The sequence below is a fragment of the Rhamphochromis longiceps genome, linkage group LG14, assembly GCF_057381845.1.
Source record: "Rhamphochromis longiceps isolate RC_006_pf linkage group LG14, R_longiceps_female_GT1.1, whole genome shotgun sequence".
Lineage (NCBI taxonomy): Eukaryota > Metazoa > Chordata > Actinopteri > Cichliformes > Cichlidae > Rhamphochromis > Rhamphochromis longiceps.
The window spans coordinates 30,827,835-30,843,034 of NC_140570.1; the positions used below are offsets into that span (position 1 = coordinate 30,827,835).

The 15,200-nt window shown below is 38.8% G+C and overlaps 2 protein-coding genes across 3 annotated transcripts; one reads left to right on the plus strand and one right to left on the minus strand.

Moving 5' to 3' along the window:
- Nucleotides 1–4,394: 4,394 nt before the first annotated feature.
- LOC146654407 (odorant receptor 131-2-like) lies at nt 4,395–5,360 on the minus strand. Its single transcript, XM_085429111.1, has one exon. It carries the CDS (start codon nt 5,358–5,360, stop codon nt 4,395–4,397), a length of 966 nt encoding a protein of 321 aa, XP_085285237.1.
- Nucleotides 5,361–11,469: 6,109 nt separating this feature from the next.
- LOC146654408 (diablo IAP-binding mitochondrial protein-like) lies at nt 11,470–13,866 on the plus strand. Of its 2 annotated transcripts, none has more exons than XM_085379785.1 (6): nt 11,470–11,766; nt 11,962–12,076; nt 12,234–12,359; nt 12,748–12,858; nt 13,064–13,160; nt 13,310–13,866. In XM_085379785.1, the coding sequence occupies exons 1-6, from the start codon at nt 11,630–11,632 to the stop codon at nt 13,513–13,515; spliced, it is 792 nt and encodes a 263-aa protein (XP_085235911.1). In that variant the 5' UTR covers nt 11,470–11,629; the 3' UTR covers nt 13,516–13,866. The 2 variants fall into 2 exon arrangements, with proteins under 2 accessions (XP_085235911.1, XP_085235909.1); XM_085379783.1 differs by having other exon boundaries at nt 11,959–12,076; nt 13,310–13,863.
- Nucleotides 13,867–15,200: the final 1,334 nt, after the last annotated feature.

A 15,200-nucleotide genomic window follows, 5' to 3' on the forward strand; every position in this document is an offset into this window, starting at 1 on the left:
ACAATGGGCTGTACGGTCAGTTTCTTCATCTTCTGATATGCAAATTCAACAGTTGCTGTGAGTGCCACTTATATTACTCTGTTTCCTCTGCTTTCCAACCCCAAAACACACTGCAGCAAAAACTGGTCCAAGGATCTGGCCTCTAATATGGTAATATAGCGTATGCTGTTACAGTAAGTGCCAGGAGGATTGCAGTGATTTATACATCAGGGAAACCAAACGACCTCTGGCTAAGAAGATGGCACAACACAGAAGAGCTAACTCGTCAGGCCAGGATTCCGCAGTCCATTTACACCTACAGGCCAGTGGACAGTCTTCCAACGATGAGGATGGACACATGAAAAGGGAAAGACCATCTCTGAATCGAGGAGGGGCCTAAGGGTACATCTTTCACCATCTTACAGTACTGTGATTGCAGCCATTGAGTACAAGTCACTCTCTGTGAATGGTACTCATGGCCATTGATCAGTGGTGACTAATCAATTTGCATTTTAATGATCAATAAACTGACCTTCCACCCATTATTAATCAGTGGTGCCGGTTTCAGTCATTATCCAAATGTTCTGTTTATAAAGTTGGGGAAACCTACAGTCAGCTGAGACTGAAGAAGTCCCCTGGATGAGTGACGAAATGTTTCTCCCACTGAAAACGTCACGACCAGATGAACAGAATCAACTTTTTGGGAAGACCTTTGGGAAAAGTCTTAAGGTCTTCCAGTTTCAAGATTAGCCTCTTCCTCCTTGTAACTGGACCTGAGGACTGGACAGCAGAGAGGCAAAAAGTGAATGGGGAGAGGTTGGGTGGCAACAGCAGAGATGAGGGGACAGATGTGTCTTTGAAGAAGGCAGAGGGGCAGCCTTGTAGGTTCTTGAGGGCTTCATTGCTGTAGACAACATTCAGCCACTCTGAATGAAGAGTTCTGATCAAAGTACAAGCCACCAGAGGGTTGGCCATTGCGACCGCTGGACCTTTGTAAAGTTCTGTGTGCAGGTCGAATACTTTGGCATAAAAACTGTGTGAAGATACAGTATTGTTAAACAGGGTCTTCAGACTGAAAATAAAAACTCAATAATAAAAATGGCATTTTTATGCACAAAACCTTATTTTCACCAGACGAAAGGAACAATATGAAAAAAAAGATACAAATTCTGGGTATAAAGTATTAAATTAACATCTGCCAAAGTCCTCCATGGGCAAAGTATCAATTAGAATATTAGACTGATTTCAGGAAACCCGTATCTCATATAAATACCATAAATATTGAGCTTATTCCAGCTCAAACACTGCAAAAATCCACCACAATCTGTCACGGCCAAGGCCGAACCCGACAACCAGATTCAAATACAGATCATACACAGAGGCACGGACGAGCGTAATAAACAGAACTTTATTTCCTAGGGCCTGACTACGGAAGAGGATTAGGGCCACTGGGGGAAAAAATAATAATAAAAAAAAAAATTCTGAGATTAAAGTCAGAATTCTTTTTTTTTTTTTTCTCTCCTCTCCAGTGGCCCTAATCCTCTTCCGTACCTGACAAATACTGTGAGCTATGAGGAATAACATGGGACTTCAATTACGGTGGTAAACAGGAGTGACGCTAAACTATGAGAAACACTAGCTTTACGAAAGCACCAGAGAATTGTGACGAGGGGATATGTACAGGGGCAAGGGGCAGGAAACATGACCTGGAGGCTCTGAACACTAGAATGAGAGGAGACAAGTTTTAGTGACCGAGTCTGTAAATCCTGGTGAGTGTGAACCATAAAGAAACATTCTTACTTTGGCAGGTGGAGGAATGGCAAGGAAGGGGTGAGAGGTCCAAGTGAGCAGTCTTTGGTCTACAGGAGATGGTAGTCTGATTGAGTACTGTGACAGGAGGGCAGGCAGGCGAGTGAATCCGAGAGGTGCTGTGACGCAAAGAGCTGCCAAACCAGCTTCAGGATGAAAGTGTGTATTGCCAGGAGATGGAGGTGGCAGACAACAGGATAGCTGATGGAAGAAAAAGCACAGGTTGAAGATAATCCTCTTGCAAACAAAATCTCTTTCAGTGAACTACTATGGTGACCCGCACTAACTGTGATTAGCTGAAGACTTAGCGAAGAGGAGTGGTGACCACTGGTCTTAAGTATTGGCAGCTCAATTGCCAGCAGGTGTGGAGACATGCAGGAACGCAGCGAATCCACCCAGGGGTGGAACTGTGGCTCAGTGGAAAAACCCCAGCACTCACCCAGACCACGACACAATCAAGCCAAAGTTTGATTTCTCGTGACCAAAAGATTCCTTCACAAAATTAGAAACACTTCCACAGAAGAACTATTGAGTCATTTGTATAAATTAGCGGGAAGTGACTTAGTATGTTTTGTATCAGTGATCCTGCATCCAACATAGTGAAATAAAGCCACAAAAACCTTAAATCTATTTTTTCTGCATTTTTTTAATGATATCATACATATAAGGGTACGGGCCTCTCCATTGACTTTAATTGCGTCTCCCCGTTTTTGCTGAACAGTACCGCTTCTGCATTTGGAGCAGGCTCTCAGCTGATCTGAGATCAGTCTTCGCCCTCTGTTCATCATATCATACATACAGCCTGGATTCATTCAGAACGATTAATTTGCGTTCATGTGCTCACCAATATCATCAGATTTATGCGGTTGTCAAGGATGCTGTTTCTGATTAAATAAGTTCAGTCTGAGCAAATAATGCGATATATTTTTGCGATATATATATATATATATATATATATATATATATATATATATATATATATATATATATATATATATATATATATATATATTTGCAATATTTTGTTACGTTTTACTGTGAAGTCAGTATTTTAAAATCTGAAAATAAAAGAGAAATCATCTGCTCCTAAAATCAGTTTAAAAACCGTGTTTGGAATCACAGCGACATCTGCAGGACAAAGGCAGTGAGCCTGAATGAGCTGTGTGAGATTGTACAAATGTGTAACGACGCACTATGTCTATACACTTGCAGTAAAGGCAAACTCACAAAGCTACACTGGTTTCAATTCATCTTAATATGTGCAACATATGCATTCAAAAGTTCTGCATCCAGATACTCCTGCAAGTATTTCTTTTTAATACTGACACCATACAATTTTAAATATTTGCTATAAAGTCCAACTAACTCACAGAGAGCCAAAAAGCATTTAGAGTTACCTTGAATGCAACTCAGTCCCTGTTAATCATAAATCCTCACTGAAAGAATGAGAGGACGTGTCCCTTCAAACGTCATTAAAGTTACGTTAAATTCACTCCCACAATTGAGTAATCTTGTCTGATGGTTCTGGCACAGATTTTTAGTCTCTGCTGGTTTATGTTTAACAGCCTTAGATCTCTAAAACATTTGGGGTCATGATTGTTTTCACAGACAGTCCGAGAGATTTAGCCAGTTCATTTTTTGAATCTTATTTACATATTAAATTACTAATGTCAAAATTATCAATAAATCCTTTGCTCAAAAGGTCATTTTCACTAATTTCAGATCGGGAACATTTTCCCCAGTGCTGATCAAGACAACTTTTTAAACCAGAGTGCAGTTTAAGATGATTTCATGATAATACTAACCAAGGTGTTAAAAAATGAAACTGAGATGATAAAGACATTTTATCATAATTTTATAGAATTTCCTTCCAGTATAAAGGGACATCTTTTAGTGTTGCACTTATTTTTGTTAACAAAGTGACAAAATTGAAACAAGAATAAAAAAGTATTTTCTGAGATTCGCTCTAAACTCAAACAACTCTTGTAGGTTAGGGATGTAATGGAGTTGTCAAACATTTATTAGTGCAAATATCACACTTTTAGTCAAACATGCAATCTGACACAAACACATGACCAACATGACGAGTTTCTTATTAAGATTTTAGACACCTTTTATTGGCCTTTTTAAGGAAAAGAAGTCAAATCAATATTTATGTGCTCAAATTACCACTGGAATTTTTTTTTTTTTTTACTGTAAATATTTACCTGATAATTACAGAGCCCCTTTCATGAGTCAGATTCCCTGTTCTGTGCAAAAATATGTGAAGGTAATATGAAGCTTTAGAAACATATTAATCAGACAAATAAAGTGGATATCTTAATTTAGCATTTATATATACATGTATATATGTTGAGCTTTAGAGGAGGAACAGTAATACAAAGAGTTTGTTTTCGCTTCAGTGTAACTTTTTCCACTTACTGTCACTTCATGATATTAGTTTGTTCCACGTGCAGTATAAAAAGGAATCTGTTCATGGCCAGTGTGAATGAAAAAAATAATCACAGCATAAAAAATTGCTGTTCATTAGTGTTCATTCGGGCAACCGACAGACAGAGATGCAGATACTCTGAACAGGTTTTCTGCAGGAGTCTAAACTGTTTTTTTCATAAAGCAGACAAGCTGTCCTGCTGTTTGCTTCTGAAATGGGGCTTGACTGTGTCTAAGCAGCAGAGGAATGTTTTCCCAATGTAGCCCCTCAGACTGTGATCTCTGAAGCCGTAGATGAGTGGGCTAAGAAAGCGTGGGATTAGGATAAAACAGAAATAATTGAAAAAGGCAATGTCTTCCACTGGCCAGTTAGTGTATAACAATGTGAGACTTTCAGTGATGGGGAGCGTGAAAGCCAACATGCACAGAAGCAGCTGAAAGCCGTGCAGCAGCACAGTGTGCTTGGCTTTATTCACAGATACTCTGTCCTGTCTCAGCTTCCTGGTTTCCAGCAGGATTCTCACATATGTGAAGAAGATGACAACAGCCACAACTGCAAAGAACATCACACTCACAGCAGTTCTGAATAATGCTTGGATTGGAGATGAGTTGATAAGTATATTTTTGCAGAGTACAGGTGTAGAGAGGACATCTACAGCAGGACGCTGTTTTCTGATGGAGTACTCAATGATGTGGAACATGCAACTTGTAAGCCACAGACAAAGATTAATGATCCAGATACGGCCTGAGCGCCAGGCGGCCGGGCGCTGCAGGGGATAGAAGATGGCAACATAACGCTCCAGGGACATTGCAGCCAGGATTAAAGGTGTGTTCTGATAAGTAACAGTGGATATGAACAGCAGAGGAACACAATAGAAAATGGGAAATTTTACCTGACCCATTACAAGTAGGAAAAGCAGCACAGAGGACAGAAGCTGCAGGGTGTCATTGATCAACATGTGGGCAAACAGGATGTAACGTGAAGTGTTTAGGAACTGCCTGTGAGATGCAAACACATGCAGCATGACAACAATGCAGAAGAGGAAGGTGCAGAAGAAGGGGATAACTGCACATACTTTGATGATAACAGACAGGCTTTTCTGGGAAGTTGCATTAAAAGGGAGTTCAGTCAGATTCTGCATTCTGCAGCTTTAAGTTGCAGCACACCTGTTAAAAAAAAGCACAACTTAAACTTCCATATACAGAAGATAAAATAAAACATAATGCATACTATCATTTACATTTACAACAGAAATTAGCTGCCTCATGTTAATAAAATAATCAGTAAAGTCAAATCACCCTGTAATACTAACCATTTACCCATTAAAATGAGACAGTGCCTCGCTCACCTAATAACAATGACTTTGTCTGTTAGAAGAGCTCAGATTTCTCTTCTTCTCAGCACACAACATGTTTTCAGCAATCAAAGTGTCAAAGATGGTCTTCTCTTGTCTGATCTGTTTGGCATCGGTTATCTTATGTTTGACTCAGTGCTGATTCCCCAGAGATATATTAATTTCATGCTATCGTCATTAAGCATCATGGTTCTCATTAACTACAGATTACTGTAGGGGAAAAGGATAAAGCACCTTTTATCACAGGATCCATGAAAGGAAGTTAAACAGACAAGTGATTCTATATTGTAAGGCAGGGGTGTCAAACGCCAGGCCTCGAGGGCCGGTGTCCTGCAGGTTTTAGATCTCACCCTGGGTCAACACACCTGAATCAAATGATTAGATCAATACCAGGTCTTTGGAGAATTTCAGGACATTTCGAGGAGGAAATTTAGCCATTTGAATCAGCTGTGTTAGATCAAGGACACATCTAAAACCTGCAGGACACCGGCCCTCAGGGCCTGGAGTCCGACACCTGTGTTGTAAGGCATCAAAAGCAGCAGTTGATACTGACTAAATGTTATCAATTTGTATTTTTACTTTTTTTCCTTAAATTCACTTTAATTTCACTGCTCATATTGACAACAAAGATCATTAAAATTTCACAATTACTGGTGCTAAAATATTAGCGTACATTAAAAAAGTAAATGTTCTTTTTTTTAAACAGTACAAAACACAAATACCCTGAATATAAACTATATTATATTTAGTGGAGGGGTATGTGAGCCAGTGAGCTTTCCTGAGCAGCAAAATACAATAGCAAAAGTAAAAATGTATTAAGTAAAACCACAATAAATGTAGATCATTATCATCTGAGCTTTGCAGTATTTTTTGGTGTAGCAATGTCTTAGTAGGATGAGTTTTTTTACCTAATAAATTTTGCTAACAAAATTATATACAGTTAGACCTTAATCTGGGTGTGACTAATGAGGGTGTGGCTGCATTTGTTTACAGTACAAAAAAGACATAACTTCTATAGATTTTTCTAAATTGACTAAAAGGCACAGTTCTTACTCCGATTATAAAATAAATGTAGCTACCTTGACCTCACCTAGTGACCCAAAATGTGGTTTTGAAGCACTGATATATCATGCCTTCTAGCACAGATTGTATGAAAAAGATGGCTGTAGCTGTTGTGGTCCAATCCAGTGGTTTTAGATAATAGGAAGTCTCAGCATTAGCTTTTCAGTAGCTGCTATATAAAGACAGAAGAAATTATGCTGGGGTGTCAAGCCTGGCTTGCAAGCACAGGAACAAATGTCTACTAATAATGGTTAAGTAACAAACAGTATGCTGTCATCATTATTTTTTTACTGGAAAGTTTCATTTTAGCAACATGCTTTTGGGACTAGCATTAAGATCATCAGGCCTCAGTCCTACGCTATTTCCTTTAAATGTCCTCCTGAAAAGACTAGGGATGGGTATCGTTTAGGTTTTATCCGATACCGGTGCCAAACCGGTACTTTTGAAACGGTGCAGGTGTTTAAACAGTGCTCAAACCGCTGCTTAAAGAATGGAGAACACAAACTTTGTCCAAAAACCTCTCATGTTTAGCTGTTTTTTTGTAAAAAGATAACAATGTTAGCCTTTTCTGCAGCTATAGGGCATATATGGTATCACTTTTGGCTGGAAGCAGTGCTTAAACAATGGAAAAAACACAAACTTTGTCCAAAAACCTCATGTTTAGCTGTTTCCCACTTTTTCTTTGGTCATTTTTGGCCAGGGTGAAGGGAGTATCTGCCATCAAACAAGAGGACAGCCGCATGTAACTACGATGGTGTTTGCTAGTTCACCTTACATGCATTAATGTAATAACGTGGTGAGCCTACTCAACGTAAATTACACACGAACAACATTAAGCTACTCACGCAGAGAAGAACGGCTGCTGCTGCCATCATCATCCGTCATCACTTCTGCTACACTGGCAGGGCTAGGGGCCAGGACTCTCCTCTTCGGGTTCTTGGGGGATGTTGCTAACTCCGGGTCCGATAACAGGCACCACACCCGCAGTAGATGCGCTCGGTGTGAGGTCTCGCAGCAAGCTATCAAATACGGTGCATTTCTTGGCTTTTAAAAAAACGCTATGCATCGTCAGGTGTTTCATCAGATTCGAGGTGTTACCTCCTTTGCACAGTATCAGCTTAAAGCACTTGTTGCAGGCTGCTGAGTTTGCATCTTTTGCTGTGAAGTACAGCCAGACTTTTGACCACTTCGCCTTGGGCATTTTTAATCTGTAGCTCTGCTCTAAAAGAATGTACGTACCTGGGCCTGCCTACTATCCTTGGAAAGGTAAAATGATTGGCTAGAATCCAAAGTGTATACATCTCAGTAAAAAAAAGCACCGAAATAAAGCACCAAAATGTGCGCTGCTTTTCAGTCTGGTTACTATCCGGTGCATACTGGTACCCATCCCTAGAAAAGACTGTAGGGTCAAAGAATTTAATGTATATGTTAACCTTCATAATCAAGATATATAAAATATTTAAACCAACAGCCAAGAATTAAAAAACACCTAAATGATCATAAACCAGAACAGTAATTACCTTCCTAAGCTCAGTGTTTTTCCATCCCACAGGCTTAAAAGTTTGCTGAACTTGGCTCCATGTTGGAAGCCTCTTATGCAATGAAGGTTCATGTGTACCAAAAGCTGTACTTTGAGGGCACGGAAAAAGGCTCGAACACAGTAGAAAAGCCACAAATGCTGATACTGATGAAAATGCAGATGTAGGTCCAAAATGCACACCACTTTGTTCTTAAAATTTCCACATTTTGTAAACCATCCACTATGACAGATTGGACATTTGGTGGGCCAGTTCTGGTTATATGTTGGACATAATTGTTAGAGAAAATGCAAGAAAATGTAGTACAAGAATCTAATGCTTTAAGATGTTTTTTTATATTTAAAAAAACATTTGATAAAATGTATAGTTAGCTGCAAGTTAAAAATAATTTGCTTGATTATCAATAAAATAAAATGTTTTAGAGTTTGAACCCCTTCAGTCAGTATTTTTAACAAAGTGGAAAATGGAAAATGGTTGGTGGGCTAGATGGCACACTATTGCTCACATTTGGTCTGGCAGCTCTAAATGCAGTATCACTGGTAAAGAATTTAGACATCTAGCTAAGATTTGGCTTTGGGTTTTTACCAGAATCTAAGTTTACTCTACCTGGTCATACTATCTTAGTTTGTAGTGGATTGTCCAAAACTGTCAATGGCTCAAAGCTACTTAAACAGACCATCAGACTCTTGATGAAGTCCAGGATTATGTTCAGACATGTGATTAAGTGTTCAGTAAGGTTTTAACGATGATAATTGCTGGTATCATATGAGAAGTAATGTTTTTGCCAGATAGGAGGACAAATATGTGGACCTCTGTATATCAGAACTCCAGCAGGAATGGCCTGAATGTTTTGAACACAATGCACCATTTAATTTTTGTTTATCCTCCAACTGTGATTTTCAGGTCTGTACTAGTATATGCTGCTTAGATTTTTGTCCTGGTCTTGTAAAAATGGCAAACACCCTACTGGCACAAAACCTGTGGTATCTTTGACATAGTGCATTATCTTTTTGTGACAATGTTTAACATTCTTGCACAACATCACTCAAGTTGGTAATCAGAGCATAGAGCTGCAGGTGCAACAACAGTATTGTTTTTTAAAAAAAGGTGATGAAATCTATTAAGAGGTTTTTCTTCATTGAGTGTTGAATCTCCAGAGGGCCGTTAGAGGGCATGTCCCAAGTCCCCCGCTTAGTAATTAACAGACTCGCTGATTATTAACACAAAGCTCTCGAGTCCCATTGAGCAACCCGAAGTTTTCTTTTGTTTGGCAAACCAGTTGACTCTATAGAGAGCAGCTCATGGGGGTTTGTCAGCTGTTTACGTAAGTTCTGCGTCAGTAATGAGGACCCCAGAGGACTGGGCCACAGTTCTGTCCAAAACAAACTTTCTGTTTTTTGAACCCAGCTCAGCAAATAACTTTCATTGCATCAGACAAAGGGCAATTGCCAGACTTTTGGCCAGTTGAGTTTTAGTGGAACATTAAATGGCACACAGAGAGAAACGCAGAGAAGGTGAAGTATGTGTGTAATGCAGATTTGACGAAGAAATGATGCATTATTTTGCTACAGTGTTGGCCCAATTGTATGACCATCCAATGTGCTCATCATGTTGTAAAGTTTTCCTGAGATTCAACACCTAAGTATATAGTTTCTCCAGTCATTTTCCTCAAAGTAGTTTTAAACCTGTTGAAGTCAATTTATTATCTGATCATATCAGCTTATTTAATGCAGTACTTACAAAGAAAAAAAAAATTAAAACCGAAGCTTATGACATCAGCAGTTCCTCATTTCCCAACTGAGGCCCTCTTTCTCCACCATAAACAACTGTAGTCTCTTTTTGGATTCCAACACAAAAAGTTTATTTTGGAAAAGAAAACATTTGTAATGTTTTGTGCATCATTTTGAAAAACTACCTGCCAAAATTCATCTTGGCATATTTGATATCTTAAGATTTGCATTAGTAATTAAAACTTTCTATTTTAACATTGTTTGTTTTGAACACAGTTTAGATGACTTGTACAAAACAATGGACTCAGTGCTGCACTTATGTCATATTGTTCATACAAGATTAACTTGATCCAAAAGGGGGGGGGGGGGAGGCGAGAAAGTGTCTGAAAATAGTGCAGCAGAAATAAACCAAATATCTGTTTCAGTTATGTTCTGTATTTTTTTAATCGTTGATGTTTTTGCATACTTTTCACATTCTTAGTGAACTTCAATATTGCTCTCTTCCCTATTTCAGTCCATTTGTCAACCGTTCGACTGATGTATAGGCCATTTACACTCAGTGACATGCAGTTAGTGAAAACCCCTCTCCCTATGAGTCTGTATGGAAATCTGTATGCAAAGTGATAGATTTGCAGTACCATAAATTACACACAACATAGTGATTTTCACAGTGGTAGTTGATGAAGAAATGCTGACGTTAGGCACAGACAGCAAATGCACTACATATGCACCACAGTCTACCCGAATTGTGACAAATCTACCTCTTCAAGGAGTATAGTGTGCCATGACCAGATGTGGTACACAACTTACAGTCACTTCCTTCTATTTTGGAAACTTTCCCTTATGCATCTTTTGTTTTTTTCTTGCTACATTTGTCTTGCTTTACCTGTAATTCCCTAATTATTTTCACTCAATCCTTGGTCTCTCCTGTCTCATTTCCTCACCAATGTGAGCATGCACAACAGCCCTACTTCCAATCTTTGGCTCTTGTGTTAACCTGGGGTGGTTTCATTTGAAGTTACTAGCTTCAATAAGCCTGTTCAAAACACCTATATTACCCACAATGCAACTCCCAGTAGTTTGTTGTTCTAGGTAGTGGCTACTGACTTTCGTTGTAGTTATGCAACATTACAAAAAATGATAATGAAAAATGAAAAACAGAGTTTGGCCCTTGTGCTTTATCAATCTTCTGCTCTGCCCTAACCCTAATTGTACATTATGAAATAAAAGCCCCTTTTCAGGTGTGGGAAATTGTATGAGTAAAAATAGTTGTTTTGCTTTTTTTTTTTCAAATTAAAATGTAATGAAAGTTGGTAAACTTTTTGCCATTAACTACATCTAGCCATACATATAAACCCTAAGCAGTGATAGACATAGTAAAAGATAGAAAGTCCACAACCAGCACAAATGGTCTCTAACCTGCACGTATCTACAGGGTTTTAGAGATAACACCAAATACGCACATTTGCAGGGACAGTCAACAGATCAATGCCTTTTGCGTAATTGAGTGGTGCTGAGTCACTATAAATACTGACAAGACATGATAGTTTTTATTCACAGAGCAGATTCAAACCTCTCTAGCAGCAAGTAAGACTTTTACTAAGGAAAGGCAACAGTGAGAAAAGTGCAAGGTTTAAACTGAACAGAAAAACCTCCAGCCAGGAACTTATTTTACAGATTAGATAAATAGACTCTGTAAGTGCAGCAGATCAAATTAATCTGCAAAATGCAAGCTGTTCGTCAGTGTTCAGTGTGTGCGAGCCGTGCCGCTACAGGACTTGTGCGGAATCAGATAGATATTTCAGTGCTGCGGACCAGCAAGAGCGTGCTGAGGAGAGGAGCAGCCTGCATTCGTTTCCTCGGGTAAGTTAAGAATAAATATTCAACAAAATGCTTTGCAAAGTTAAAGCCGGACTTTGATCTTTGGTACTAATTGATATTTACCACAAGTTGGTCCAAATCAGATCATAGGACAATAACTCACAGCATTTCAAAATGAAATATCATTAATTTGTTTGCTGGTCCTACTCCTAACGTTCTGCACTGTTTCTACAGCAGCTCTGAGAGCAGGATACCTGGAAACCAGAAGTTTGGGGAACCGATAAAGCCTTCACACATGAGCATAGCATCTTTAAGCGTTGCCCGTGGGTTTTGCACTGTCCGTTTTACACAGGTGGGTGAGTCTCCAAAAATATCATAGAAGTATGAATTAGTACAGTCACCTACAACTAGCACTAATGTTGACTCTTCAGGAAAATTTCTTCTTCTTATAGATAATATACATATGGAGAAATTAAAGAAAAGACTAAAAAACACTGATTTGTTTGCAGCAAGTGGAAAACCTCTCACATGACTCTCTGATCAGAAGAGCTGCCTCAGTGATTACAGACAGCTCATGTACTTTCCTCTCCCAGACCACCTTGGCTTACTTTGATGCCCTTGCAGACTATTCAAAGGTAGGTTTTTACAGTGTGTAAGACATGGTTTGTAAAATTTCATATCCCAAAAGATTTAAAAAAGCTTCTTTTAAATTCAACACAAATATGAGAGGACAAAAACATCTGGACACATCTATTCAGTAATATACTGCAGCAGTTTTCAGCCTAATATTAAATATGGTGACAATAAACTTTGGAATTTAATTTACTTGGCCCAATTTACAAAAACTGAGAGACAATGGATAAAATTTGCAAAAAATCTAAAATAAAGTCTTGTATGTCTGATTTGAATTTACACAAGTAGCCCGAAATACTTTTCAGTGTCCTACAAACTCTTCTGAGTTTGTAATTCAAATGTTGCTGTGTACTGTAACTGACTGCTTTTGTTCCCTCTGTTTACTCACAGGCTGTGCACTCACGCATTGCTTTTCAAAGACAATATTTGGCCTCACTGGGAAAAATTACCCCAGCAGAGGAGGATTCACTCCAGCAAGCGATCAATGGCTGGCGTGCAGAGGTTGGTGTGTGTTGTCCTCTTTGTTCTTAACCTCTTAAGCCCCAAGCCTACCTGATCGCCTGCCTTTTGCCCCCGTATCAGCGGGCGTTGGGGCTTAAGAGGTTAAAACAAATGTTTAATGTACTTTTGTGTTGAGTTTATATTTTGGAAATTAGCTTTTACACCACAAAATTATTGAGTTTGTCACTTCTCTCTGTCTTAACAGGCTAGTGAAAGACTAGTCGAATGCAAACGTTATGAATCAGCTTGGATCAATGCCATCAGCCTGTGTAAAATGGCAGCTGAGGCAGCGTGCACTTCAGGTGAGAAGAATATTTTCCTGAATTATGGATGAATGAAGTCATTACAATCAAATTTGAAACATGTGCTGTTACTTTATAAAGTTCTGAGAATAGTTGCATACACCTATATTTTTACTTAGAAATCTGACAAAATGAATCTGTGTTTCCAGGAGCTCACCAGGCATCCATCTCAATGAGGACAAACATCCAGGTGGCCCAGTCGCAGGTGGAAGAAGCACAGAAACTTTCTGCAGAGGCAGATAAGAAGCTGGCTGAGACAAAAGTAGAAGAGATCCAGAGGATGGCAGAATATGCTGCCTTCCTTGAGGATAGTGATGGGCCTGAGGTGCATGAGGCTTATCTACGAGAGGACTAACACAGACATATGGGAAAACAGGAAAACAATGTGCAAGTGCTATTGATTTCAAAGTAATATGAGCTCAACTTTGAAAACTTTTTCTACTCTTTTTGCTGTAATAGCTTTCCTGCTGTGAGATATTTACATGTTTACTTTCACAGAAGAACAAAGCACAAAAGGCTAATTTTGAAAATAAAATTAACAATAAACCACTTGCATATATTTTTATTTAAGACTATTTATTAGGGTTAGTAAATGTAGGAAAACGATGGAATCACTAATATTTTGTTCCAGTGATTCTTATCCATCAGTGGATTACAATATATGTTTTGCTGTAACAAAGATTTTTTTTAAATAAAATGACTGTGTCCTCCTCCTTGTTTTTAAAGATTTAATTTCAATTCAATTTTATTTATAGAGTGCCTAATCACAACAACATCAAGGCTCTTTATATTGTAAGGTAGGCCCTACAACAAAACATACAGACAAAAACCCAACAATCATATACCCTATTATCCCCTATTATAACTATCACGACAGTGGGACGAAATACTCCCTTTGTGGAAGGGAGCCAGAGATTAATAGTAATTAATGATTCAATGCCGAGACTTCTATTAACAAATGGTGAATGAGAAAGGTGACTGAAAAGGACTACTCAATGCATCATGGGAATCCCCCAGCAGCCTATGCCTCTTGCAGCATAACTAAGGGTGGATGGGGATCACCTGATCCAGCCCAAAATATATGCTTTAGAAAAAAGAAAGGTTTTGAGCCTAATCTTAAAAGTAGAGATAGTGTGTGTCCCCCGAATTCAAATTGGAAGCTGGTTCCACATAAAAGGGGCCTAAAACTGAAGGTTCTGCCTCCAATTTTACTTTTAAATACTCCAGGAACAACAAGTAAAGTGCTCTAATGTAGTCATATAGTAGGGCTGCACGATTTTGCATAAAATGAGAATCACAATTTTTTGGCTTAGAATTGAGATCACGATTCTCTCACGATTTTCTTTTCCAGTATAAATATTTATTGCACTTATTAACTGCACATCAACTTCGTAACAGTTGAGACTGAACATAAAAACAATAAATAAACATAAAAACAACAAATGTCTCACGTTTTGTTGTTGCCGCAAAATGTTGTACTGCTTGAAATTCCATCTCCACCATTGCTCGACACTGCATGTATAGAGCAGGTAGTGCAACAATAGAAAAATAGTTGCGGGACGGCACTGTGTAGCGTTTGTCTAGGGTGTTGATCATTTTCCTAAATCCCTCGTTTTGCACAGTGTTGATGGGAGCCGTTAGCTTCGAGCTAGGGGGTGTCAGATCTCCAAAAACGTCGGAGCACTTTTGCAAATATGTGATGTCTTGTAAACTGAGCAGGTATCTGACGTTTACACAACTACATTCACGCCTCAAAATATCTTAAAAGTGTATTTTGTGACCCAGAAAGAGTAATATTAAAACTAAGTAGCTGCCGCCATTGTTGGAATTCAACTTTTGCGAGATCTCGCAAAACTTTTGCGAGATCCCGAGTTTGTTTTGCGAGATCTCCCAAAAGTCCGTCTTAATTTTTTTTTCTCCCATGTCCCCTGCGGGGCTCCGTACTAAACCAATGTTGTCTGCAGTTTTGGTTGTAGCATGCAACAAAGTTATACTGATTTTGATGATACTGCTAACAGAACTTCAGCTCTTTGCAAACAT